The 27593-nt window shown below is 39.3% G+C and overlaps 2 protein-coding genes across 7 annotated transcripts in view; one reads left to right on the top strand and one right to left on the bottom strand.

The window, feature by feature from the left end:
* Positions 1-20777, top strand: part of edaradd (EDAR-associated death domain) — a 44435-nt gene extending 23658 nt beyond the window's left edge. For 2 of the 6 annotated variants that reach the window (XM_037124169.1, XM_037124173.1), the window contains 6 exons: positions 7230-7288; positions 7655-7697; positions 9551-9624; positions 17029-17077; positions 18174-18329; positions 19347-20777. In XM_037124169.1, coding sequence (XP_036980064.1) covers positions 7230-7288; positions 7655-7697; positions 9551-9624; positions 17029-17077; positions 18174-18329; positions 19347-19735 — 770 coding nt within the window. In that variant the 3' untranslated portion in view covers positions 19736-20777. The remainder of the gene's footprint in view (positions 1-7229; positions 7289-7654; positions 7698-9550; positions 9625-17028; positions 17078-18173; positions 18330-19346) is intronic. The other 4 variants (XM_037124170.1, XM_037124174.1, XM_037124171.1 and 1 more) reach the window with 3 other exon arrangements.
* Positions 20778-21392: 615 nt separating this feature from the next.
* On the bottom strand, positions 21393-27468 carry si:ch211-125o16.4 (neuroblast differentiation-associated protein AHNAK). The gene is made up of 5 exons (XM_037122761.1): positions 27353-27468; positions 25903-25980; positions 25613-25733; positions 25313-25485; positions 21393-24814 (listed from the first exon to the last, which is right to left on the bottom strand). The coding sequence occupies exons 2-5, from the start codon at positions 25906-25908 to the stop codon at positions 21782-21784; spliced, it is 3333 nt and encodes a 1110-aa protein (XP_036978656.1). The 5' UTR covers positions 25909-25980; positions 27353-27468; the 3' UTR covers positions 21393-21781.
* Positions 27469-27593: the final 125 nt, after the last annotated feature.

The raw sequence follows: 27593 nt of genomic DNA on the forward strand, positions 1-27593 counted from the left end.
GGCAATACAAACAGAACATTCTTGCTTCTTGCGGTAGAGGGCTCTTTCTAATGTTGTGTCATGGTGAGTTTAGAAGGCTATTACATGGTCTGGAAATAACTTTTTTCCTTTGTGTTTGGGCTTAAAATAATCACGACAGTCTCAGCTTCCCAACAGTGTGTGGCATGAGTATATACTGTTAAGAACTGATGCTTAAAATTATTACCAAAGTTTTTACAAAGTTTTGGAGCACCCCCTCTTGGTGAAGGGTGTTCCTATGTTGGAATGGTGATCCTTAACAGGTTAATACCAACCATTAACAAATTAAGACAAGAGAAAATAAATACATCTAAGATTATTTTTATGATATGTTAGTAACGATAGTGGATACAGTTTCACTGAATGGACCAGAATGGTGTGGTGTGAGACATGTTGTCATGTGCATGGTTACAGACTTATATAGTATTCTTTATTTTAAAATTGTTAAACTATCAGTAATTCCCCTTTTTATTGAGAGTATCAATAATGTTATTCTTTTTTTAGCAACGTTACTAGAATACAGTTACCTTTGTATGTATTCTGATTATGTAATCCCATTCCATGTATTCCTTTACTTTCCAAGCCTGCTTATTTCACTCTCAAATACCTAATACCTAGTTGCTTTATATAGAAACAGAGAGACTGAGAGCATAACGGAAGCAAAGGGCAAAATGTCGAAATTTCCTAGTAGTCTTGCGTGGGTTGGTCTACAAAGGCTGTGGTAATGGGGATTCACCATTAATTTCCCCTTTACTGGAGTACATCGACTGTCAGCTCCTGTGGTTTTTTTAAGAGTGAACAAGTGATGAGATTTAATTCCATAATGAAAAATCCACCGTCACTACAAGGTGGGTGAAGTACACATACTAAATGCAGAGATGAAAAGCTGTGAGCAGCCAGGAAATGCAGCACCACACAGTGGAAATAACCACTTTGACCTTAACATTACACCTACACACCTTTCAGTTGAGGGAGGTGTGCCGATCAAATAGATTAATTTGAGTATATGAAAAATTAATTGAATAGATAAACAAGTTAACTTGATATGAATTTACATTGCCATTTCCAACAATCAGCATATCATTATCATCATTATGTATTTAAAATAAATGATAACATGCTGTAATATTATCATGGTATATTAAAACAGGTCAGGAGGCTTTCTATCGCCAACTGATAAAAGTTGGTCAGCAGTTGGTGTGTGAGGTGAGCGTGCTTTAGCAGCCTGAGAAAGTAAAGTCTCTGTTGGGCCTTCCCCACCTGATGAGAGATGTGTGTGGTCCAGGTGAGGTCAGCCAAGACGTGAACCCCAAGGAACTTGAAGCTTTCTATCCGCTCTACCTCCTCCCCTGTGCATTTGGATTTCTGGAAATCCTCAATCAGTTCCTTGGTTTTCGAGGTGTTTAAGTTCAGTACAAACACCATTCTGTCAGATGCTGAATCTCCTCCCTGTAGGTGACTCACTGTTGTTTGTTATGTTCATATGTATATAGAAGCTCTATTCTGTTTCTTAGTGCTGGGCCGTATACCGGTTCACACCAAATACCGGTGTGTATTTTCATTATGATATGAATTTCTAATATACCTCCATACTGGTGTATTTGATTACACAATATTCGGAACGCTACACTGCGCCACGCAACACTGTTTCAGACCGGACCCTTTTCAGTGTTGTGCTTCTAAACAGGCATGGTGCAACTGTGAGGTGTGGTGAGAGTAAACAGTAGTGCTCTGGTGTTATGTTACGGTGAAGATGGCTAGGATAGACATCAAGTTAATGACTTCATCCGTGGATGTCAAGATGAGCAACTGGAGATCTGGGAGGTGCTAGCTCTCCTCAGTCTCTGTAGCTGTCTGCTTGTTAGCTGCTAATGCTTGCTACTTTCAAATTAAAAGCCCCCCGCTAGGAACCTCGTTCTAAACTCCAATGGGAAGACAAATTCGACCTGCTTCCTAGCGGGGGTTCAGCATCGGCCTGTGTTTGACTGAGGAGGCGAGAATATGGGCCACGGGTCTATAATTAAGTAAATTTGTCAAGTGTTGCCACATTTGCATATGTTGTACGTCACTGTTCACGCCCAACTTCGTGCTTCATATCACATGTTCATGCCTACCCCAGTGGCGCCTATTTGGGAAAGAAGGAATATTAAACTTCCCTTTTAGATAGACAGGGCGGCAGAGTGCAGCCTTTACCTTGCAGCAAATGTGCTGCCTATTATACCGTGACACCCTTAGAATTTTGAAAAATATTGTTACATACATTTTTGGTCATACCGCCCAGCACTACTATTTTTTACCTTTTAATTATACTGTTTATTTCATTAATACTGTTACTGTTTAGACACTACTGTTCTTTGGCTGCTGTGGCAAACAAATTTCCCTGACAATAAAGGAATACTTATTCCAATTCAGTCCGACTATGGTGGTGTCATTAGCATGATAATCCTTCCAAGTCTTCCCCAATGTCCAAATTATATCTTACAGCTTCAGGAGGCAGTGCGTCCATACATGGTTATCTGTTTAATAACATAGCAAGGGGGGTGATGCAGAGTCTCTCTCCTCTAGCCAGAAGACTAAGAGGTAAAAATAGGTCAGAGACACTTCTACTCATAGAGATATATCCAAGGCCTCCTTATAAGGTTTACGCAAACAGTTAGCTTAACCTTGGCTCGATTCATCGGACATCTATTCTGTAGACATATCTACAGTAGCTTTGAGTATTTAGGTTGCAGAGACGATGAGAAGATTTCGTGTAGAGCAATCAACACTAACTTTATCCAGACTTTAATGACATGTATGACCTCCTATTTTTTGGAGACATAATGTCCTGGGAGAATGATATTTCTTCCCCAACAATGTTGTAGTGTATGATATTTAGAAAACAACCTGTCATGTCATCAGTCAGATGATGTTTGTCCACACTGCTAATGGCTGAGAGTTAGATAGCGTTTCAGCTGCCTTCATTTATTGTGTAAAGCATGTTGTGCTACTTGTTATTTGTATGAAAAGTTATATATAAAGTAAAGTAAGATTGATTGATATGAGGTTGACTTCCTGTGTCCAGTGGGTGGCGCTATGGATATGACACAGTGCTGATGTGTAGACGTATTCAGGGCGAAACCCTCAACATGTGTGACCAATTTGCTTTATGGCGAAATCAACCACACTGCCACGGCCACCAGGTATAATGGAGGCAAAAGATTTTGATAAACTTTCATCTTCATGATCTGAGGATGAAACTGACTGAATATGAAGTCTGTGGTGTTAAATCTGTAGGAGGAGTTTGTTAAAGTAACCTAATAATAACATTGCATTGATTGCAATGTTGAACTTCTTTCCCTTTCTTATTTCTGGGATAGCACTTTGGTATGGATAGTGCTTTGTCTGACTTTTCTGTTATTATTCTGTATATTTTGAAGAGATGTTTCTTGCAGAATGGATGTTAATTAACTCAGAGCTTGACTGAGGGAGATCTAGGTTGTATCTATGTGGTTTGACTTGATGATTTGAGTTGTATATATTCCAGGAATTGTTTGCTATTGTTGTCATACTCATGACCTGGATGGGGAAGTGAAACCAGCATGTTATCCTGAAAGATGTGCAGTGTGTGATTTCTTTCTCTGACCATGTGCGGAAATGAACTGGTTTCTTGTTGCTTAGAATATCAGGGTTGCTCCAGATGGGAGTTAATTGAGATGGTGCCAAAGTGGATTTTGTGAATCTCCACCCAGCTGTCAGAGTCGATATTGTTATTGTTGTGAAAGGATGGAGTTTAATTGATCGGCTGAGAAATGGTAAATCTGAGATTGGAATATTGTTTCAAACTGTATGTTCTACATAGGGGTGGGACGGTTCACAAAATCCACAGTTCAATTCATATTACAGTTTTGTGGTCATGGTTTTTGGTTCGGTATATGCTGATCGTTAGGAAAATCAATTAAGTCCTCTATTGTCAGGTTAAAACTTAAATAAACAAAACTCACCTCAAGCTGCAGGCTCGTTGTGGGGAAGCCCTGTCAATTGATTACTGAGTGCAGTAGAGTTCCGCAGCTCAGTGAATGTTATTACTGCGGGACTCTACTGCACTCGGTAATCGACTCACAGGGCAACAAGGAGGCTTCTCAGGTGGTGAGTTTTGTTTATCTTTTCTGACAAAGCCGGCAACGATATCAAATGTTTGATGCCTCAAAATATGTGCTGGAACCCTGTTTCTAATGATGCTAAATTTGGTGCTGTTCTGAGCATTATTTGTGACTTTTTGATGCCGATTTATACTTGGACCCATTTACTGCAATGTATTGTTGTTGTGCGGTTGTTTCTGAGGATGCTAAAACTACGTAAGCTAGCAGTCCGCAAACTTTATCTCTCGAGGGGGGGTCGTACTTGGTGTCAAGGTGTATTAGAACATGGATTAAACTTACACTGGAATATCCCTTTAAGTAGTGGTTTTAAGTTGAGACCAAACAACTCTGACAGTCTGGGGAAGATATGACCAGTGCGTGAAAGGATAGGTGGTGTGCAGGGTGCCAAATCCCAGCTATTACTTTGCAGGGGAAGGATGTAGGATTCATGACACATTAAGGAGTGATTAGAGACATTATGTTTCTGTGTATTTAATTGTTTCTTGTAGTGATGAGAAGAAGAGCAATATGCAATTCACAAAAAGACACATTTTATTGTGTGTTCAGTATACTGGGGCTATGGGCGAAGGGGGTTGCTGCTGGGATGACTGGGCATTCACCCACAGCCTGGGAGTCGGGTTGCTTGTGGCCAGAGATGATTTGAAGGCCTCTCCAACCTCTACTCCATTTTGCTGCAGATGATCCTCCATGTTCCTACTGTAGCTATTGCTCCATTCCTGATCTTCCTCCTCAGCTCCCTCTGCACAGCCTTCAGCTCCGCCTTATTTTCTGATTTAAAGGCCCTGTTTTGTCCTTGATGAGAGCCTTTGTATTAGGATTATTCCAGAGTTTGTTGTCGGGAAAATACTGTACACTTCTGGTCGGTAGACTTTTCTCTCTGATAGATAGCGTGTGAGACTGTTACTGTCCTCTGCATGAAGATCACAAAGTTTTTTCCACACATAACAGTCTTTCAGTGCCTCTTCAGTCTTGTTCTTTACACTGTGTGGGTGATAGCTGGTTGCGTATGTACCAGGTCGGGATTTACCCTGATCCCGACCCGATACTTAGCCTTAACTTATATTTATGGCTCTTTCTTATTCTGCATATACTATTGCAACATTGGCCTGTCACTTTCCTTTTTTTCGCAGGTGAGTTTGTGACGATGTACTGTGACAGCAGACCCTTGTGTAGAGCCAGCTGAAGTTTGTGCAACACGTTTGGCACCTCCATATAATCCATTGCTTTTTTCATATTCCTTACATTGTCACAAAAAATGATGTAGATGCATTGCTTGTCTATTTAATGTGTGTTCAGCATCTCCTCAATTGCCTGTTTTACATGCTTTGCTGTATGAGACCCATGAAACTAGTGCGCATACCAGCGCGTTGTGAATCGAATGTGGAGTCAATGTAATGTAATGCTGAGATGGTAGGTCATACTGGGGATTATTCCAGATAACACAGAAAACCCTGATCCTCTACCACGGAGACGAGCTGGTTATCCAGAGCGATTCATTCAGTTACCTTCTCTGTAATATTTTTGGCCATGTTGCTGTCTTGAGGATATTTCTCTTTCCTTTTGAGTGTTTGTTGCTTCGGTGCCTTTGCCGGTATTGCTTAAGTGAACTTTTTGTATTCTTTGAGTGTTTGCTTTTTTTATTCGCCGTATCAAATTTGTCTGCATTCTGCCACAAATTGTGCCCTGATGTTAAAAAAAAAGAAAAAAAAAGAAAAAAATCAGGCTTGGGTCCACGTTCAAAATTGCTAGTCCCGATCAGTGAAGCAATGCCCATATTGACCTTGATCCAAATCCTTCAGATCGGCTCCCGACATCCCTAGGACCAGGGCTTTGTACCCACGCAGATTAAGCAGGTTGTTTATTTATGTATGTATATAAATAACTATCTATGTTCTGTGTTTGTGCAGCATGATGGAGTTTAAGAGCTTTAAAGCATACACCAACAGCAGGAAACAGTAACTGTCGCACCTGGTAGTCTTTTTTGGCTGAGGTAATAAAGGATAAATTCATTATTGGTGTGAGTCGAATAGAATTTGTTGGCAATAAAAAATACCAAATTGCTGGTCTTATTCCTGTAAGGCACTCAGGGGAGTTAGGGTGGCCCTAGCAGGCCCTTAGGCCAGGGTTTTTAGAGTGGGTTTGATTCACATGAGTGGTACTCCGCACTACAGAACATTACTGAATCCAGGCATGAACAAAATTCTGAGAAGTCTGAAAAAGAGCAGTATTAACGTATGCAACGGGTCACATTATATGAAAATTCGGTTGACGTGAGGTTACAGTCTGTCTATGACCAACATACATGACTGCTGTGTCATCCTATCACTTAAACTTCATACTAGTTTTCCATGTAAATTACAGTCTCATCGTTATTGAATGTAACCCAAGAAAGGCCAAAGAAAATATGTTTTTGTACCTTTTGGATACAGTGGATTTACAGTGTAAGAGAATGATTAACTTTTGCTGTGAGGAAAGGAGGAAATGAAATGTTCTCAGTTTGCATAATCTGGTTAAAAATCATATACATTTTAAGCACTTGAAAATCCAATCATCCCTAATTTTTGCTTTGGTTAACATGCAAGAAAATGTTCCACCTTAAAAAAAAAAAAGCCACATAACCCTGTCTTGGTATTCAGCTCAAAAGCTACCTTCCTGCCCAGCTCATTTGTGAATGTGCCTGTCAGATTTCTCTTATCATTACTGGAGGCATTTAAAATGGGAGTTCATGTTGGTGCTCAACAGTATTTTCATTTTTTCTGAGATGCTTTAATTCATTTTTTCAAGCTGACATGGAGAATAAGCATACCTAAATTCATAATTCTGTTTTTGACTGATAATGCTGAATTATAAGGAAACATTCCTCCTGCCTTTCAAAATATTTGTTCACCTCATTGAAACGATCCTGATGTGTCAGGAAGTTTTACTGTCTTCATTAACTACATACTACAAAAAATGTGTTTTTTCTCTGCAAGTCTGCAGTTCATACTGTTGAAATGTAGGAAAGCATGAAATTAATAGGTGACAAAATTTATAACGATGTTAAAGCCTCTTCCTTTACCTTTTTAACAGAAAGAACCTGCTCTGAACCTGTGGAGGACACAGACACCACCAGCTTTGTGGCAGAATTTGTGAGCATCTTTTCATTATTCTTTCTTCCATTTGTGTGTTTGTTTATCCATCTCTTTGCCTTGACTTTACCTCTACTCAGTGTGTTTGTGATGATTGCTTATTTTTTCTTAGAAAGTAGTTTTGCAGTAATCTGCTAAGGATTTTTACACACTGTGCAGAACCTGTCCTTCAATGAGCCTGTGGGCCCACTGAAGGAGAGGTTGTAGCAGGCTGTAGCAGGCTTTTCCCAGTCATTTTGTTCTCCATTTACAGACTACATTTTGAATGTTGACTCTTACGAGCATGAAGAGGGTTAACAGAGCATACTGATCTTTCTTCTCAGGTACTTTTTAATATTATCTTGTCTTACCTTGTCTCTTCCACAGTCCTTGGAGGCCAATTATCCAGTGCAAGTGACAGATCCCCATGGTAAATATGGGACACAAAACAACATTGTTCATTTTACAAGGCATGCAGATGTATGACACATTCAAGGGAATGCCTACAAAAATCTGTATCTATCTGTCTGTCTGTCAGAGGTGGGGGACTTGAGTCACATGAGTTAGACCCAAGCACCAATTTTGAGGACTTTATTGAGACCTGCTTGACTAGCTAGAAAGACTCAATTGGATTTTGATTTGGTATTCAAAGAAACAAAGAACTTGACTTCATTATTAAGTTTTTGCTTTTGCTTGGTATTGGCAAGTTAAATATTGTTTTAGAAACATGACTGGGTGATTTCTAGTGCAATGCACACAAACCTGGTAACCTACTAGGACAAAGCAGACCAGCAGAGATAAAGGTATTAGGCAGCTATCATGGAGGTGTGAAGTCCAAAAAAATACAACTTGGATTCAAGGGTTAAGTTGTCCATAACAGTATTAAAAAGAGAATAGCAGAATACATCATTATGTATGGTCAAAAGTTAGTGACACAACAGTAACATTCATCCTTCATCCATCACTTTAAAATATACGAATACAGACGTGAATGCTAACTTATTGGCTGATCAAATATCAGCTAAGTCTTAGAAACATCTTAGTCATATATTAGACCTAGCTTCACCAAGCTTTTTATTGAAAAGACACATCATTAATGTAAAAGACAATAAGGCCATATAACTATGTGGCATGTTACTGGCTAAAACATGGTTAATGGTTAAAGGTGTAAGGTTAGTCTTCTCTTGACATGTATGTGTACCTGTTGCTCTGCTTTTTATACAACATCAATTTGAATTGTGTGACTAGCATGCTGCAGCGTAATAGTATTCAATGAAGTTTTCCAAGTTGGTGATGTAATCTTTTCTGCTAAACAAATCAAAGTGTTTGGCAGCAACAGTTTCTGTGATGTGGGTTACTACTGTATGTATCTGTGATTTGGACATATAATTCAGTTTGTTTGTTTATAGAAGTAGACTTGACTTGATTTGCTTGATTCTCAGCACTTTCTTTCTTTCTTTCTTTCTTTCTTTCTTTCTTTCTTTCTTTCTTTCTTTCTTTCTTTCTTTCTTTCTTTCTTTCTTTCTCCATTTCCTAAAACTCTGAACACAATTGTAAAAATGCACATTCATCTTCACAAACTTCAGACTCCCAGTCAAACTCTCTCCTCAAAATTGTGTTTAGATCAATTTAGATTACCGCCATAAAAACCTGTTACTACAATTAATGATTAAAGGTACCAGAACAACCTCTTTTTTCATATTGTGATGACACAACATGAACACACAACATGTATACATTTTAAAAATGTTTATTTCTTCAATGTGCTGTAGTAAAAAAAAAATGAATTGAGCGAAAACATGAATGGACTACAAAAATATGCAAATGATGAAAAAAATTGAAACCCAATTTCAATGTATTTATCAATATAAATCAATGAAAAAAAAACTATTTATAAAGAAAGAAATCCTATTTGTTCTTCATCAGCATTCTGTCTCTGCTCTGGGTCACACCTGAAATTCTCATTTACATCAAAGTAATGTTATCCCTAGCTAGCCAGTGGGGAAATACCCCTGAAGTGTGAATACATTTGACTCATAGTGTTTCCACATGGGGAATTGTTTGTCAATTAAATTGCAGCTGTAATGACTTGAGTTAATGATATTGAATGCCTGTGCTCTCTAACTGAGCAACTGGCTTTGCAGTTGAGGTTCATTGTGACCTGGCCACTATTTGAGAATTTAATTTTGTGAACTGAATTTGTAAATGCATACTGAAAACTGTGTTAGTACAGTTGTCAGTTATAAATGTATTCATACACTGATGGTAGTAATGTGTCTCCAGCAGATGCTGTGACACTCCATCTGAGCTCCATGCCATCCAGGTATCGACGCCCCTCCTCTGACAGAATAAGGCAGGTCAGTATCATCGCCTTTGTACACACAACCTGTGTTTGAAACATTATTCTCTTTGAAGCTTCTAAAGATACCAAAGTGTAATAGTGCAAAATGCAAAGTGTAATAGACTAGAATAGATCACAACTGAGAATGATGTCATTTTCATTTGCAAATAACATTTAGTTCACTGTTGTTCACACTCCCTCACTCACCCATGCCCTATGATCTTTCCTTAGACAATTGAGGTAGATCAGTTCTGCAGAACATTTAACCACAAACTGTTTCACCTGTGAGATCACAATGTAGAATTACAAGTACCATAAATAATTACATGAAAATGAATCGTGGTATGATGCATGGCAGAGCATACAACTGAAACCCTGCAAATACGGTGTCTCCCAGCCTCTGGTCTAATAAATAATTGAAATTATGAGTCCAAATTTGTTGCAAGGATTTGACAATCTACAAATAATACATTTGTGTTACTTTACACAAACTGTTAAAGCAGAGATACACACTTTGTACTTTATAATTCTTGCTGTGAACATACAGGATGTGGTTTAGTCCCACTGAACTAGAAGATGCGATGCCACAGATAACACTACAAGAGTGTTATGGCTGCAAGCACAACAACTACTGCTGCTTTCCCGTTTGTCATAAGCTTTGTCGATAGGAACCAAACACAAGGTACAAACAAGAGAATCGCCAAATGCAATGTTTGGGAAATGAATATAATAGATGCAGGACTGACCACATCAGTGTTATCAGTTACATTATGGGGCACCTGAATAGGTCAGTCATTTGGTAATGATAATGATTTTATAATCTAATCCAAACACAGAGGCAAATGATGAGTGAATAATACAAATGCATTCTTCAAGTTGAAATGGTTCATATGCCTTTGAGCAGACACAGTACACAGTATAAATACAGACAAAATGTAGACCCACTCTCTCTTCTTTCTCCCTTCTGAGCCATTTACACACCAGCCTTTTGATGACTGATGCATCATGTAAACAACAAGATTTATTTTTAGGTCATAAAATGGCATTTTTCTGCAAAGGCACCTGGTTATTTCCTTATAAATGTGTCAAGTGTCCATTCTCAGTGATAAAGCCTATATGATGTGGAACCATTGTGTTATTAACAGGGACAGTCACAGATCATATACAGGCTAGTTTTTATATTAAATAATTTAAGAAAAATAAAGAGATAATTAATTGTGTTCAAACTCCTGTGGATTGTACCAACAGAGCTTTGGACGGCTTGAGGTAAAAAAAAAAAAATGCCCAAAACCAACACAACAACTTTAAACCTACTTTGGGCTGGACTGAGATAAGCATTTTAGGGTAATTTAACATAAATTCCCAGGACTAAGAACAGGTTAAGGACATGAGATACTTTTATTCAGCACCTTTCCACAAGCTCTACAGATATATTATATTAAACAATTATTTATCTATATTATTTTTTTCAATGATTTGTCTCCATAAAAATGTTATCAATATTACCCTTTAGAACATCTTATAGTACAGTGTGAAGAAAAAGCCGAGAGTTTGTTTCTGACTGGTGGGTACAGGTGGAAAGCGGGCGTGATGTCCAGACCGATCACTGCATGAAAAGTGGGATTTTTGGCAGCAAGCGGCACTGTAGATTGTCATGGAAGTCCAGGTTTACGACTGCATAGAATAAAGGTTTCACAGATCAGAAACAGTGTTATAATGAATGTTTAGCCTCTGCAGGATAATCTAATCCAGATTTGAGAAGTCTAGGCACAGTGGTTTTTGATCAGGACCAGGTCTAATGTGGTTTATATGCTGAGAAAACAGTGAAATCTGCCTTTATTGCATTTTTACAAATAGAATAAAGGTTTCACACATCAGAAACTGTGTTATAATGAATGTTTAGCCTCTGTAGGATAATCTAATCCAGATTTGAGAAGTCTGGACATAGTGATTTTTTGATCAGGACCTGGTTTTATGTGGTCTATATGCTGAGAAAACAGTGAAATCTGCCTTCATTACATTTTCACAAATAGAATGAAGGTTTCACAGATCAGGAAATGTGTAATAATGAATGTTTAGCCTCTTTAGGATAATTTAGGCCAGATTTGAGAAGTCTGGGTACAGTGGTTTTTGACCTGAACCAGGTCGAATGTGGTCTATATGATGAGAAAACAGTGAAATCTGACTCTGTTGCATTTTCATGAGTAGAATAAAGGTTTCACAAATCAGAAACTGTATCTGAATGAATCTTCAGGGCCTGTAGATTAATCTAGTCCAGATTTGAGAAGTCTAGGTACAGTGGTTTTTGGTCTGGACCTGGTCTAATGAGGTCTGTAGGTATCAAACAAAAATGGTGAAATCTCCCCTTTTGCATTTTCACAAATAAAATAAACGTTTCACAAATACAATGGCGGGTGTCAGGCAAAGTTAATGCTGTACCTAAAATGTCTAAAATGTTTTTACATCAAGAAGTGTCACGAAAAACAGACAGTGTGCAAACAGTTGTACTGTTAGTTAATTTCCTCTTAACTTTCCCCTTAAGTGCCGAATCGGAAGCTGGCGAAGGCTAGCTTCAGCATCGTCTTCAGAGAGCTGTAGGATATTTGGATTCTCGTGAGCTTCCCATTTGTTGTGTGGACAGATCTCCTTTGCTTTGTACATAGTTGTGTGTTTGCGTTTGTGCAAATATAGCAAAGTGCAAATTTTCCTTTCCTCAATAAATTCATTCATGTCCTTGATGAGGTAGATATAGAAGGGGAGAAAAGGTTGACAGGAGAAAAATGCAAACAGATGAGTGTTTTGTTTTAGGCGGCTGCCTATATGAAAGAAAAACACCCAACCCTGAAAACATTCTATGAAAAGGTTTCTCAGCTGTTTTTGTAGTATCGGGTGCCCTTAATAACAAACTAAATTGTTACCAAAGTTTGACCACTAGAAAGGTGTAATTTTCAAGATGGCATTCAATATGGGCAGGAAGCCCATATTGAATGGAATACATGATTTTGTGAGATCACTGTAAGGTTGTTTCTTTGTTTGGGGTGAACCAGAGATGTAAAAATGTAGCCATGACATGTAACTCCTACTAGAGACCATTTCCAATTAAGATGATTCCTCACTAAAGTATGGTCGAAATTGGAAATTGGCATTATCTCTGTTTTATCCCATTTAACCTTGAAGCCTGATAACTTACTACATTTTTCAAATAGACATTACATACATGGCATAGAATTTCAGGGGTCATGGAGATATCACAAAATGTCATCAGCATACAGCGCTATGCGATGTTCCTCCCTTCCAGTCGTAATACCTTTAATATGATCATGAGATCAGATCATTGCAGCTCATGGCTCAATAGCAATGGCAAACAATGCAGGGGACATCGGACACCCATGTCTGGTGCCCCTTGAGAGCAGAAATGGTTAAGAATAGTTGGTGTATGTCTTTACAAGAGCCATAGGAGCACTAAAAATAGTTAATGTCCAGTGCCGAAACTTAGGACCAAAATTAAACCTTCTAAGGACAAACATAAGATATTTCCATTCAACTCTGTCAAATGCTTTTTCATCATTGACAGAGAGAATAACATTATGATAATTTAATTCACTTGTATGGTAAAGAATATCAAAATACCTGCGTAAATTGTGAGTAGAGGTTCAACCATTAACAAACCCAGTTTGATCTAGATGAATAATACTAGGTTAAACACTTTCAAGCCGTAGTGCTAGAACCTTGGCAATGATTTTGTAATCTACATTAATAACTGAAATTGACCTATAAGGGGCAGAATGGAGCGGATCTTTATCTTTCTTTAAGAGAAGTGTTATAGATGCCAAACATATAGACTGAGGGAGACAGCCTTTCCTTAAACAGACATTTTTGATGATTGATTGATGATGATGATTTGCCTTTTTAAGTACTGCCATAGCAGATAGGAGAAATATTAGCCAAAAAGGATTCATGCTCATCTGGCTCAGATTGTGATGTAGAGGTATACAATTCAGTATAATATGATTTGAAGGCACCATTAATTTGAAGATGGTCCACTGTAATGGACCCATCTTGTTTTCTAATTTTAACAGTTGTTCTGTGTTCTGATTCCTTTTTTATCTGTCTAACTAGTAATTTGCCTGCAAATTCCCCTTGTTCTAATTGTTTCTAAATTGTTTTAATTTGTTCAATGTCAAATCACTAGCATATGTGTTAATGGAGTTATATTTCAATTTAAGATCATCTATCTGCATTAGTAAATTAGGGTCCTCGGTTAAGTAGTGTTGCCTTTCCAAATTAACTATATCTTGTTCAATGCATTTCATCTCATTTGTTGTTTTCTTTTTTAATGATGAGGAAAAGGCAATTACACATCCTCTAACAAAAACCTGCAGTGTGTCCCATATTATTAATGGGCATGTTGCACCGTTTTGGTGCACTACAGAAAAAGTTTATAAATGAGCCTTCATATAAGATATAAGAGTAACAATATGAAATCCCCAGGGTTTCTATTTCGAAACTCAATGCAGAATGATCTGAAAGAATCCTTGCGTGGTAAAAGCAGTTTGTAACTTTTGAGATAAAATGAACCGGAATAAAGAAAAAAATGATAAAATAATTATTTTTCACATAAATATGCTTGTAACCAATTGCTTTAACAAATGATTGTACTTATAATCACTTATCTATCATGCAAATATGCTAATTAGAACATTATGTGGCTAAAACATGTATCAGGCACTAGTGTTCCTGGTCTAGGAGGGATAAAAAGGAGTAATGGTCATTTCAAGGACCTGACAGCCGCCATTTTGAAAATGGGGCCTTTCTTGGAGTCAAACTTTGGTAAACTTTTAGTATGTTTTTAAGTACATCTGATACTACTGTAAACCACTGGGAAACCTTTTGTTAGATTTTTTTCAGGCTCAAACCATGTTTGCAGCTGACTATTTTCCAATTAGCTTCATGGATGAGAATGTATTAAATGCTTAGCTGAAATAACAGCATTCTAATGTAGCTGTTCTTATTCTCCAGGTGTGTGAAGACTGAGTGGATATGGCATCCTCTGTGGATCTGTTGGTTCTGAAAGCATACTGGTGAGGGACCAGGCTGGCAGGGATGATGTATTTGATGTGCTGGGGAAACAGTTGCTCAAAGCACTTCATCAAGATGGGGGTGGGAGCCACAGGGCAGTAGGAGGGTGTAGCCAGGATTTGAGAAATCAGAGGACATGTCCTAGTAGGTGGCAGTTCTGCTCCTCAAATTGAGCAGAGGAGCAAAACTGCTGCACCTGTTCTTTTTGGAGCTGGGAACAATAATGGAACCGTGAGCACTAAATGTGTTCAGCTCATCCATTAGTGTGGCTTCACACATGATTGGGTGCTCCAGGCTGGTTGGCTGGTTGGTTGGTTGGTTGGTTGGTTGGTTGGTTTGACAGCAGGATAACACAAAAACTTTGGGCTGAATGAGAGTCATGCTATGCAGGGTCGAGGTGAAGTCTGAACAAGTGAGTCTTAAGTGAATGATGGCGAGTGACTCTGTTGTCCTGACATTGGTCAGGACTTAGTTCCACCACTGAGGCACTAGAGCAGAGAAGAGACATGACTTCGCTGAACGACCTTTGTTTGCTCTCAGTGATGGCAGTAACAGCCAGCCAGCTGATGTAGTGGAGCGAAGTGCTCGCACTGGGGTGTGTGGTCTGACCACTGTTTGGAGGTAGATGGGTGCAGTTCTGTTGATGGCACTGAATGCCAATACATTTGTCTTGAATTGGATACAGGCTACAACAGGAAGCAAATGGAGGTCACAGAGGATGAGGATCACATGGGAGAATTTGGGTAGATTGAAAACAAGGCACATTGCAGTGTTCTGGACACACTGCAAGAGCGAGTTGCAGTCGTCCAGGTGGGAGATGACCAGCACTTGGACCAGGAGTTGCGATGCATTCGTGACGAATGACTGGATCCTGCAGATGTTGTTGAGGGGAAATCTGCAGGATCAGGCCACAGCAGGGATGTTGGGGATGCAGGATGGTCTGTTGTCAAGGATTAAGCCCAGGTTCCTCGCAGTTGATGAAGGTGATACTGTGACATCCTTGACAGTGACTGACAGGTCCATACAAGGGCAGTCTTTCCCTGGGATGGAGAGAAGTTCAGTTTTATAAAGGTTGAGCTTGAGGTGATGCTCAGTTGTCCAAGCAGAGATGTCTGCCAGACATTCCGAGATGCGCATTGCAACATGGGTGTCAGATGATGGGGGAAAAGAGAGAAACATTTGGGTGTCATCTGCATAACAGTGGTTAGAGAATCCATGTGCTGTGATTGCAGAGCCTAGTTATCTAGTGTATAGTGAAATCCATACTGCAAGGACCTTGATGAAATAAATCAGGCATATTTAGGTGGCTGGCATCTATGAGTGGGTACAATTTTATGTTGATTTTAAATCTGGTGAGCTAAAAATATGGTTAAGCAGTTGTGGGTGGGTTTTAGAAGTCAGAGTGATACTGGACTAATGAGGTTCATATTGAATTAGGCTTGATTTTATTAAAGGGGACTGGCTTTTATTTTGATCTCAAATACACACTTGGAATGTTTTATGACTGCAACTTTCATGGTTGTAATGCTGTTGTACTGATAGAAATGCCCACAGGCACGCAGGCAGGTTAATAAAAAAAATACCAGATATACTAGAGAAAGAAATGATTGATACTTATTTACAGGGATCTGCAACTTAATGTGGGCCAGGGGCATAAAGAAGGGGCTAATGGCCCCTTTCCTACTTCCTACTACTTCCACTAGTTCTGGCAATCTTGCTCAGACAACACAAGTTTTTTAATTCGGCTGTCATTTTGATCTCAACTACCTGTAAATTTTCATGACTACATCTTGTGTGGTTTTGTTGAAAAAAGAAAATTTCTTCGGACAGACATCGAGAAAGACACCACCTTGCAATTACTCAGAACCACTGATGTGTTTTATTTTTCCACTACAATAGGACCACATTTTGCCATGACGACACATGTACACACACACACTCAAAAGGTGAAAACATTACCAGCCGACACTGTCGTGACCAACAAAAAGGTTGCAGGTATTTTAGTGTTAGATGACACATATATGATATCGGGAACAAGCAAGTCAGCTGTGAAGTGTTGTCGAGCCTGAAAAATCCCAACAACTGGATGGCAGTATGATATTTCAGACTGCCCTAGCCTGCCCTAGAATTGCTATACATTTGGTGATGCCTGAACTTTAGCTCTAACACTGGCACAAGGATGTTATTGTGTTTTTAGTAACACACAGTTGGCTCAAGGTACCACTGTGCTTAAGTACAGCCTCAAAGAAACACAAGCCTGATTAGGCATTTTAACACAATTTTCCTGTACTATGGATGTGATGTTACTAACAGTAATCATCTGTATTTTTCTGTGTTGTAGCCAGTTGAAGATGTTGAAGAATGCACCTGCCCAGCATCTATTTCACAAGGTGTGTATATTCTTACTGCAGGAAATCATCATCATTCTGCATGAAATTTGCTTTCTTTGCTTTTTACTGTAAGTTAATATAACTTGTCATTCTTCTTCAACCACATGAGACAGTATGTTTTTTTTCTTGAATATGCATCATAAGCATATACAGGTCATGACATAATACACTGTGGAAGTCACATGTGACCCAAGGAGATGCAAGCAACCTGGTGAGGGGCCTGGCACCTAGCAGTCATGCAAAGGCTTTACATGCTGCGTGTCATCTCAGGATAGATGTTTTGGCCCCCACCCCAGCGAGACTTGGAGCATAGTGCCCAAGTGAACACAGCCAGGCAACAGTTAGCTGACTAACATCTAGGCACTTTGCCTTAACCAGCACCCTTTGTCAGACAGCCAACATTCATGGTCCCTTCAGAGCCGTACAACCCTCCTTCTAGCAGGGTCCCCTCCAACAGACCCCACCACAGCCTGCCTTTCCAACACAAAGGGATTGAGAAGGGGCTCATTCCAACCAACCCCTCGAACCACCCAAGGGTCTCATATTTTTGGTTATCATTGAGCCTGACTACCAAAGTCTGGACACCTGCTGTTTCATAGCAAAATCTCAACCGCTGGGAAGCTTGATTTCCAACCCTTTGATGTTGTCTGAGTATATACTTCAGGTGTGGCCTGACAAAGTTAGACAAACAAATTAGAAAGACAGTGGTCAATGACCCTCTGAAGTCTCAGGTGGGACATTTTGGTGATTCTAAAGAAAGGCATCATCAAATTTATAGAAAGTTTGGTAAATCTTCAAGGTTCTATTCAACATATTTTCATTTTCCAATGAAGGACAACTGCTTGTCTGATCCTTGATATGGGAGAGACACTGGTTTACTGGCATTGATTTGACCGACCATTATTTCCATGTGCCACTGAAACCCCATTACAGCCATTTGTTCCACTTTGCCTTCGAGGGACCAGCATACCAGTTTCTATACTTCCTAGTCAGCACATCATTTTCATTAATGTTGCCTTTGATTTAGTATTGATGAGGGCCTCTCCCTGCCTCTAGAGGATGGTCTACATTCTGAGCCCTCTCCCTTGTTTTTCAGAAAGGCACAAGGCTAACACACAGACAAATCCCTCAGTTGCTGAGCAGACTAATAGCAGCAACAGCAGTCATCCCTCTGGGGCTCCTGTCATTGCACCCCATGGAGGTCTGTGTCAACAGTTTGGGCCTCGATCCCGAGAGGCACCTAAACAGGATGGTGAGGGTCTTGGACCAGTTCCTTAGTTCTTTAGAACACTGGAGAAACAAGTCTTATCTCTATGTGTCCCGGCATTGCCTTTGGCTCTCTTACCTCCACCCAAGCAATAATGGTGACAGATTGCTCCCACTCAAGGGTGGTTACCTGTGTGGAACCATGGGGCAGTCAGCGGAATGTGCATTATTTAGCAGGGGCTCACCATGGGTGCAGTACACTTGTCCCTCAAATATTCTCTTCCTTTTTTGTTTAGACAACAGTTTGGTTTGGTTATATACTGTGTAATGTCTCTGGCAGTCATACAGAATTCATTGAACCTTAGTCAGTGTCACAAGCATTAATGGGGGCATTAATGCATGATGAAACTATAAGCTGTGCATCAACTGCAACATGGTGTTTTTTTATGATACAACACTCTTCAAATTTTAAGAGGAATATTCATTCGATCAATGACAGTAGAGACAGGCATGATATTGATGAGTTTGCTGTGATGATGTTCCTGAAACATCATAAGGTTGTGCCAGGGAAATCATTGCAACTGACCAATCACGTATTTGTAATGTCACAGCTTTGCAACTTGGGCAAAAGATCTGAAAAAAATAAGCTTGTGGGAGAAGTCATATTTTTAACAATTACTAACGTGAACATGCACAGTATTTTTGAACCCAGTCATCTTTTCTATCCTATCATGATATAATCACCTGTTTCCAGTAAACCTTTTTACCTGTGGAATGTTCCAAAGTGTATTGAAGTATTTCACAATGTTCCCAGTCTTTTGTTGCCCCATCCTAACATGTTTTAAACGTGTTGCTTACATCCAATTCAGAACACGCATATATTTCTAAAAACTAATTAAGGTGATGAGATAAAACATTCAAAATATTGTATTTGCACTGTTCTCAATCTGTATTCTTTATGTTTTACAAAGCATCCCAACTCTTTTGAAATAAGAGTTGTACATAATATACACGTTACACATCTTGAGCTTACCCCATCTTCCTTTTTTATCTCTGATCTCAGACTTCCCCAAGGAGCTGCAGTTAATAAAGAGCCCCTGTCAAAAGTGTTGCTGCCCAGCACCTCCTCCCAAGATCAGTGATCTCATGAATGACAAAGATCTCCTGGACTTACTGCGGCTCAAACTGGATCCAAACCACTGCACCATCAAAAATTGGAAGAACTTTGCAAGTCGATGGGGAATGAGCTACGATGAACTGACTTTGCTGGAGCACCGGACACAGGGCTCCTTGTCCCACAGCCCCACTCAGGAGTTCCTGCTGCGCTACAACCAGAAGACAGTCACTGAGCTCACCGAACTTTGCCGCATTTACCAGCGCATTGATGTACTTCGACTGCTGCAGAGCTGGATAGAAAAGGACTGGCCATCACGCTGGCAACAGACTCTTTGACAAGTTTGACTCTCCCTTTATTTATCCCATCTCTCTTATTTCTTCAGTCAGGATTGTTCTTGTTAGGGTTTCTTCTTCATAACCTTGTGTACATTTTACCATAGTTGTTTTTTTTGTGCAGATCACTTGCTAAAGTTATTTATGATACAATGACCAACAAGTGAATAATGAAAAACTTCAATTAGTGAAGGTCAGCATCACTCTGTGCCTCAGGGGAGGATATTACAGACCATAAAGCACAAACATGACTCACTACTGGTGAACGTTGGATTGTAATGTCACCTTGACTGACAGCCATTATGATGACAACATTTGTGGTTTTGAGTGAAATGTCTCAACAACGGATTGCTGAGATGGATTGTCGAGAAATATCTTATCTGGTTGAAAATGTAAAGTATTCAATACTTTGGTTATACTTCATGTTTGGGGCTCATTACCAAATATTAACACACTAGCAAATGCTGATTTAAGGTGTTGAATAATATAAACAGTATAAGTGCTAAACATCAGCATTTTAGGATTGTCATCATGGGCATATTTTCAGTTAGCATTGAGTACAGCATCACAGACCTGCTCACATGGCGGTGGACTTGGGTTGATGTCTGGATAACAGCACAAATAATGTCATAATATTCTATATATTACTTTTTTTTTTTTTACTCACAAATAACACTTACTTTATACTCATACATGCCATGTTAGCAGGATGTGTGTCACAACCTTTAAGTCAATCACACAGGCTGTCTCTCATTGACTGTTACTATTTTGGTCTGGAATTGAGCTTTTGGTAAATATCATAGCAAGTGATGAAAAAAACGTATCAAAGTAACACAATTATTCCATAGATATCTCTTAATTTGGTCTGGAAATATAAACAAAAACTAATATTCTACAAATCATCTAATGTCTTAAATATTCAAACATTAATTCTCACATAGATGTTTTTGCCTATCATTTTGTATTGCTTTAGAAGAAACAACTGGAATTTATGTTTTTACTGCACTTGATTTCTAAGTATGAAATAAACGCATGTAAACTTGTGTAAAGCTATCGTTATTTTAAAAGGAGAAATAAGGATCAGTATCAACCTCGAAGGCACCCATCTGTGAAATACATACACGGTTACAGCAGGATTCTGATATTGTGATTTGTATTCATCTTCTTAATTGGTCAGACTTTGTATTCTCGCTCTTTAATTTACAAATTGTTTTCAGGAGGGTTCCTGGAAAGAACCAATTCATTTGGTACCAAGACAGAGACAGTGTTCAGTTGGCGAATCTACAGCTGATTAATTTCAGTTAATTGCTATTGCATGCTACCAAGCCTTTTATTCAGCACACAGTGGGATACTTTCATTTAAAAGATAAGCAAATTGTTAAGGCAGGAGCATAATTCAACTTTTATAAAGGATAGTTTCCATAACATATTACTAGTTATTCTGGTTTTATTTGAAGGACATTTTCTTTCCAGGGAGCTTCTTATCAACTTATTAGATACTTATGGATCTGTAAAATAAAGCTTATTAAAGCCTAATTTATTTTTTTTATAGATCCATCACTTTGGATACAAACACACCTTGGACACACCTAATGATCAGTTTTCCTCTTTAGCTTTTTTCTTTTTATATTAGTAAAGAATTACAAGCATATTGATTATATTGAGTTATTTATTGAACAAAAAATAACAAATACATTCTCATATTTAATGATGTTCATGGTAAAGTAATGCTCTTCTCAACAACCTAAACAGTTCAATGTGCCCATGTGCTGTACTGAGACAGTTATTTGGTAAGTAGCATAAATTCAAATCAACAATGTTTAGATAAAAAAGCTTATATAAATAACAGGGATATACAAATTATAAAAACAATCTCTTCATTAGACTACAGCAAATTATTACAAAAGAAGGGTATCGTAGCTGGCATTTTCTGCCGAAAACTGGCAAGTGTTAATTAAACAGTTAACTTCTCCCAAGGCATTGAATTTGTTTAGTTACATGTAATTACAATGTTTCTGGACTGAGCTTTTCAGGTTGGCCTAGCAGGTATCAGTCAGTATCTGAATCCTTGATACTGAGGCCTAGCATATTGGACAGGCCCAGTGACAATTTGTCATTTTCATCTGATGATGAAATTCCATGGGCTACCAGACCCAGTCCAGACTCTGGCTTTTCTGGGGCATCAAGCTTCAAATCAATATCAGTCTTCGCTTCAGTTGGTGAGACGTTAGCTGATGTTGCTTTATCTTTAGCCATTTTTAATCTCTCCATTATGTTAATATTTTCTCCCATTTTTGATGTTGCATTCACTATTGGTAGGCGGATCCCTTTGCTGACAATATAATCCTTTTCTTCTGTATCAAGTTTTGATAAGCCCAAAGTATCAGAAATTCCCCCAATGCCATCAAAACTGTTGCGGGGCAGTCTGTGGAATTTGAATACAGGAACCTCTACCTCTGTGTTGGACACATCTGTTTCAGAGTCAACACCACTTCCCTCTTCATCAGTACCTGAACCAGACTTTAATCCCAATTTGAACGGCCATCTCAGCTTACTTTTCTGAGAACCTTTAACTTCAGCATCAGCGTCAGCTGTGATATCCAGTTCAGGTGTGCTGAGGCTCGTCTTTACTTCAGGGGCAGAGGCACTTACATGAGGTGAACTGAATTCTCCATCAGTGGAAGCTTTAATCAAATCAGGTGAGACCTCAAGATTTTTACTGATGTCAACCTTGGGGGCTTTTGTATTAGACCCCAAAAAGTCAAACTTTGGAAGCTTGAAATGTGGCATTTTGGACTTCTCAAGATCAACATCTACATTTGGAGCTTTTACATCTATGTCAGGGCCTTTGACATCTCCCTGTGCCTTTGGTACACCCAAGTCTGCTGCAGGAACAGAGATATTGCCATCTTCTACAGGGGTGCTTATGTTGACCTTTGGTACCTCTATTCCAGACTCAACTGAAAGATGACCACTGGGACTTTCTCCAAGGCCAGCTCGGATATCTGCCTCTGGAGCTTGAAGATCTACATCAGTGTTTTTGAGATCTATGCTTGGTAAATTAATGTCAGGAGCTGGTGCATCCCAACTTTCTATCTGGGGTGCAGGCAAGGAGAGATCTGTTGCTTTTAGGTCTACATTGGGATTGACATCAATGTTCAATTTTGGTTGTTTAATTTGAGGTAAATTAAGCTTGCCATCAAATGAGCCAAGGTCCAGATCTGGACCACTATGATCTACATCAGCATTAGGTATGCTGACACTGAGCCCCTGTGAGTCTGGAGCCTCAATCACACCCCCTGAAAGATTAACATCTGGTGCACTCAAATTCACATCAGGTCCCTTGAGGTCTACATCTGGTACCTTAACATTAGCATCAATTTCATCCTTTTGACCCCTCAGTGTGCCATGTTTGGGTATCTTAAAGTTGAACCATTTGAATTTTCCAGGGACATCTGTACTATTGGTCTCTATTAAAGGGCCATTCGGTAAATTAAGATTTGCATCCTTTGCACTTATCTCAATGTCAGTTTTTGGAGCAGAGGGGCTCAAGTCAAGTGCTGAAACATCAGTATCGAGATCAACACCTGGACTTTCAGCCTTGGGACCTGATGCTGACCACTTTGGCTTTTTAAGGGTGGGCCATTTGAACTTCTCAGATGGAGGCCCACTGTCTACATTTGTTAATCTAACCTCAGGTTTGGTTAAATTCAGGTCAACATCTGGGCCATCAAGTGAAGCTTCAGGAGAGAGACTGAGGTCAGGAAGTTTTGTTTCAGCATCAAGATCAACTTCTGGTGATTTCACCTTCGCTCCAGTAAGCTGGAATTTGGGCTTTTTGAATGTTGGCATCCTGAATTTACCAGAAGGGGCCTCGATGTCAGCATCTGTGCTAATCTCACCATCAATTTTCGGAACAGAAACGTCAACATCTGGTGTGCTCAAATCTGCATTTAGTTTTGCATCAGTTTTGGGGCCATGGATTTTGTTTTTCTTCCACTTCAGATGAGGCCAGTGTTTATCTGATGAAGCGTCAATGTCACAGTCCGGGGCCTGAACATCTACGTCAGGGCAATTGAGGTCAGCCTTTGGAAGACTTAACTCTGTATCATGTACTTTAATGTCACCATCAATCTCCTGATTTGGGAGATTTAAGTCTGACTTTGGACCTTTGGGCTTCTTCCATTTCAGGTGAGGCCACTGGATATTACCAGATGGAGCCACCACTTCGGTATCTGTTTTTATCATGTCTAGATTGGGGCCTTTAATGTCAGGATTTGGCAAATGTATCTCCGCATCAGGGGCATTTATTCCACCCTCCACTTTTGGAACAGTGAGATCAACATCTGGTTTGTTCAGGTTTGAATCCAAGTCCAGATCAGCCTTTGGGCCAGTAGGTTTGGGTTTCTTCCATTTGAAATGAGGCCAGTTTATTTTACTAGGGGTCTCACTGTTAAGATTTGGGGTTTGAATATGTAGATCAGGGCCGTTGATGTCAGTTTTGGGAACATTACAGTCAACATCCAGTGTACTGAAATCCCCACTAATCCTTGGTGAGGACAGGCTGGTCTCAAGTGCAGGTAAGTCAGCATCTGGTCTTTTAACTTTGGGACCTTTCCATTTTAGATGGGGCCACTGGATTTTGCCTGAAGGTGCCCTGATATCAGCGTTCATGGCTTTCAAATTTACATCAGGATCATTCAGATCGAAATCTGGAGGTTTAAGATCTGGTGCTGACTGATTGAAATTTGGCATTTGAAACACTGGGGGCTTGTATTTCAAGCCGCCTGTTTTCATTTCAGGTTTCTTGATATCAAGTGAAGAACTGGGAGTGATGACCTGTGGAGTTGCAACACTGACTTCAGGTGCTTTGACGTTGCCACCTAGATCTCCTTTAATATTTGGTCCAGTCAGTCCTGGGGGCATATTCAGACTAAGACTGGGAAGGTCTCCATTGAGGGTAGGACCACTTATTTCACCCCCCAATCCCTGCACTGTATTGAGTTCTCTACTCTGGTCAAGAGAGACAACTGGTGCTTCAGTTGATGCGTCCAGTGACAGATCTTTCTTTAGGTTGAGAATCTGTTGGGAGTGAAGTGATACACAAAGTAGTAGTAAGGTTAGAATTGATTCAAGTAAATCTTGGGCATTAATCAGTTTTATGAAGTTCATACTGTGCACTTGTTTTTTACGCTGTATCAGAGAGTTCCCAGAACAACTTATAGTAAGATTTCCGACAATTAAATATATTAGAAAAAAAAGGTTCAAAGAAAGGATTTGTTTTAAGGACTTTTTAAGTGGCCTTGAAGAAACCAACAATGTATGAGTGTTATATGGCATTATGTCAGTTGACCCAAAGTATAAAAAAACTGGAAACTAGTTTTGAATGAAGAAATTTCCTATGTGAAAGCTATTCCCAGCTGTTGTTTTCAATGCTACCAGCACCACAAGCTCAGTCCCCTTCAACTCTGTTGCAGTGGAGTGGAGGCAGGAATTTGGTTAAAGAAAACTACAGCTACCTGTTAAGATGGATGGGCTTGAGTTTTTTTATTTGGCTGAACCAACCCTAGTGATGTTTACCTCTACAGGGTCTTTGAGACCAAATCCCAAGGAGCCAAGGTCAGCACTGGTCAGCTCCTTCTTTGTCAGAACCTTCATGTTGTTATCATATGGCTCCAAGACCTTCAGGATGTTCATCACTTCATGTTTATTGAGATGGTCTAGGTGTATAGTGGCTGCAACAATCTCATCCCCTGGAACAAGTGGGGGAAAAAAAATCAAAACCAGCAGATTTCTCACTTTTGCTCAGATCATTCACCTATAGATACTGCTTAGAATTTCAAAGAATGCTGCAGGAATAACACAGGTTTCGCTGTTCACCTGCTTGCAGGCCAGTCTCTGCAGCAATTGTGTCATCTGTGATTCCTGTAATGATGACTCCTTTCTCAGTGTCATCTAGGACCAGGCTTTCTGAAAAACTTCTACTCTTGCTGTCACCGCTCTGTGTTTAAAAATGATTTACAATGCAAAAAATTAGACAGGTGTGAACCATTTTCACATTTGCACCAGGCCTTTTGTTACACTCCATCTTTTCAAATTGAAGCTTACAGATACAGATATGTTCATGATTGCTATCACATATATTTAGTATTTTCATTGTTGATACTTACCATCATTTACATCCACATATTATGGGATTTATCCAAAAAACAAGAAACCATGTAAACACCAACCCACAGCAAAGTTTTCTGTAAAATAGAGAAAAGCAAGTTTTGCTGTTATGATTACATGTCTTAACTCAGTGACATAACTATACTGTCTACCTTTTGGGAAATGAAGATGCAGAAAAACAAAGCAGAACTTTAACAAATCATCATTGCTTTAGCCTTTGAAACATGTTAGAAACCAAAAGTGATATCTGTATATACAGACTCAGATGATTGTAAGTTGCTCATCAAATGCATTCTCCTGTCTTATTTCATCCACATCCAAAATACTGCCAGCAACATGGTTTTCATATTAAATGCATCTTACAGAACGTCTATGCCAACTGATATTTGACCATGGATGATCAAATTGAACATAGAAGCTGACCTTAAAATGTAAAAGAAGATTTCAGATGTACTTATCAGTAGTCATATTGTGAGTACACCTCTAATAGAAGATCTTAGCAGCTCTCTTAATTTTCTGTCTCTGACTGACAGGGAACCGCCACCCACACACATTATAATAACCTCACACATGAAGAATTCAAAGCCTCTGCCACGTTTGTTTGAGGAATGTATCCAAACCTGTTGGTTTGGATGCATCATGACTGACATGCCACACCACTCAGCACATGAACACTTGCAAAGCACTTCCTACAACCACACCCTAACTGCAAATGGAAATGCTGATGTAATTTACTTGCAGCCTTGTCGCATAAGTAGAGACAGAGCAGGCTTTAAGTCTAAAGATGCTGGGCTGCAAAATTGGTCCTCAAGAATATGCAATCAACAATGTTTTCCTCCACTTAGATCTAAACTGTACATCAATAGATGAGAGAGAGAGAGCGAGAGAGAGAGAGAGAGAGAGAGAGAGAGAGAGAGAGAGAGAGAGTGTAAGTGCAAAATACACACCCATCACCACTTTATAGGCAACTTTGATTTCCAAAGAAATAATACATGGAAATAATGACAACTGCATGGTGGCTCCAGGTTCTATGCATAACTCCCAGAACTAGAAATTATTATATAAATATTCCCAATAATAAAAAAGAAGGGCGATTCTGACTGAATTCTGAACAGATTTGGAGGATGATAAAAGGCGATATGTGAGTCCATGTACAGAATATGGATCCACCTCAATTATTTTAAGCCCTGTGTGTATCTGTGCACTAGTCCTCATTTTCAGGTCATAAAATGATTTTCACTTATCAGCTTTATAGCCATATTTTTAAAAAGCACCTGTCTACTTATAAAACATATAATCCAATATTCATACTGTATCTCAGTTATTTAACTATTTTAACTTCAGTTAACTCTACAGTTTTTAAAGATACATTTTTAAATCAATAAAATTTTTCCTCCAAATGATCTCAACATCAAGAGAGACCACAGACTACATATTTGATGGACTCACGTTATGTTGTTTCCAGAAACGCCACCTTAGGATGCAAGATGTCTCCTCAGTGTTTCACTGCTGCTCTGTCAGGCAGGATGGGATGGATCTGCCAGTTAAATACCAATAAGCTTTAACTGAGCCAGGAGAACAGGTTAGTCTGCATCAGTACCGCCTCTCATAGTGCCCCCTTTTCCCCATACAACACACACACACACACACACACACACACACACACACACACACACACACACACACACAC

The sequence above is a fragment of the Acanthopagrus latus genome, chromosome 15 (assembly GCF_904848185.1).
Source record: "Acanthopagrus latus isolate v.2019 chromosome 15, fAcaLat1.1, whole genome shotgun sequence".
Taxonomy (NCBI): Eukaryota; Metazoa; Chordata; class Actinopteri; order Spariformes; family Sparidae; genus Acanthopagrus; species Acanthopagrus latus.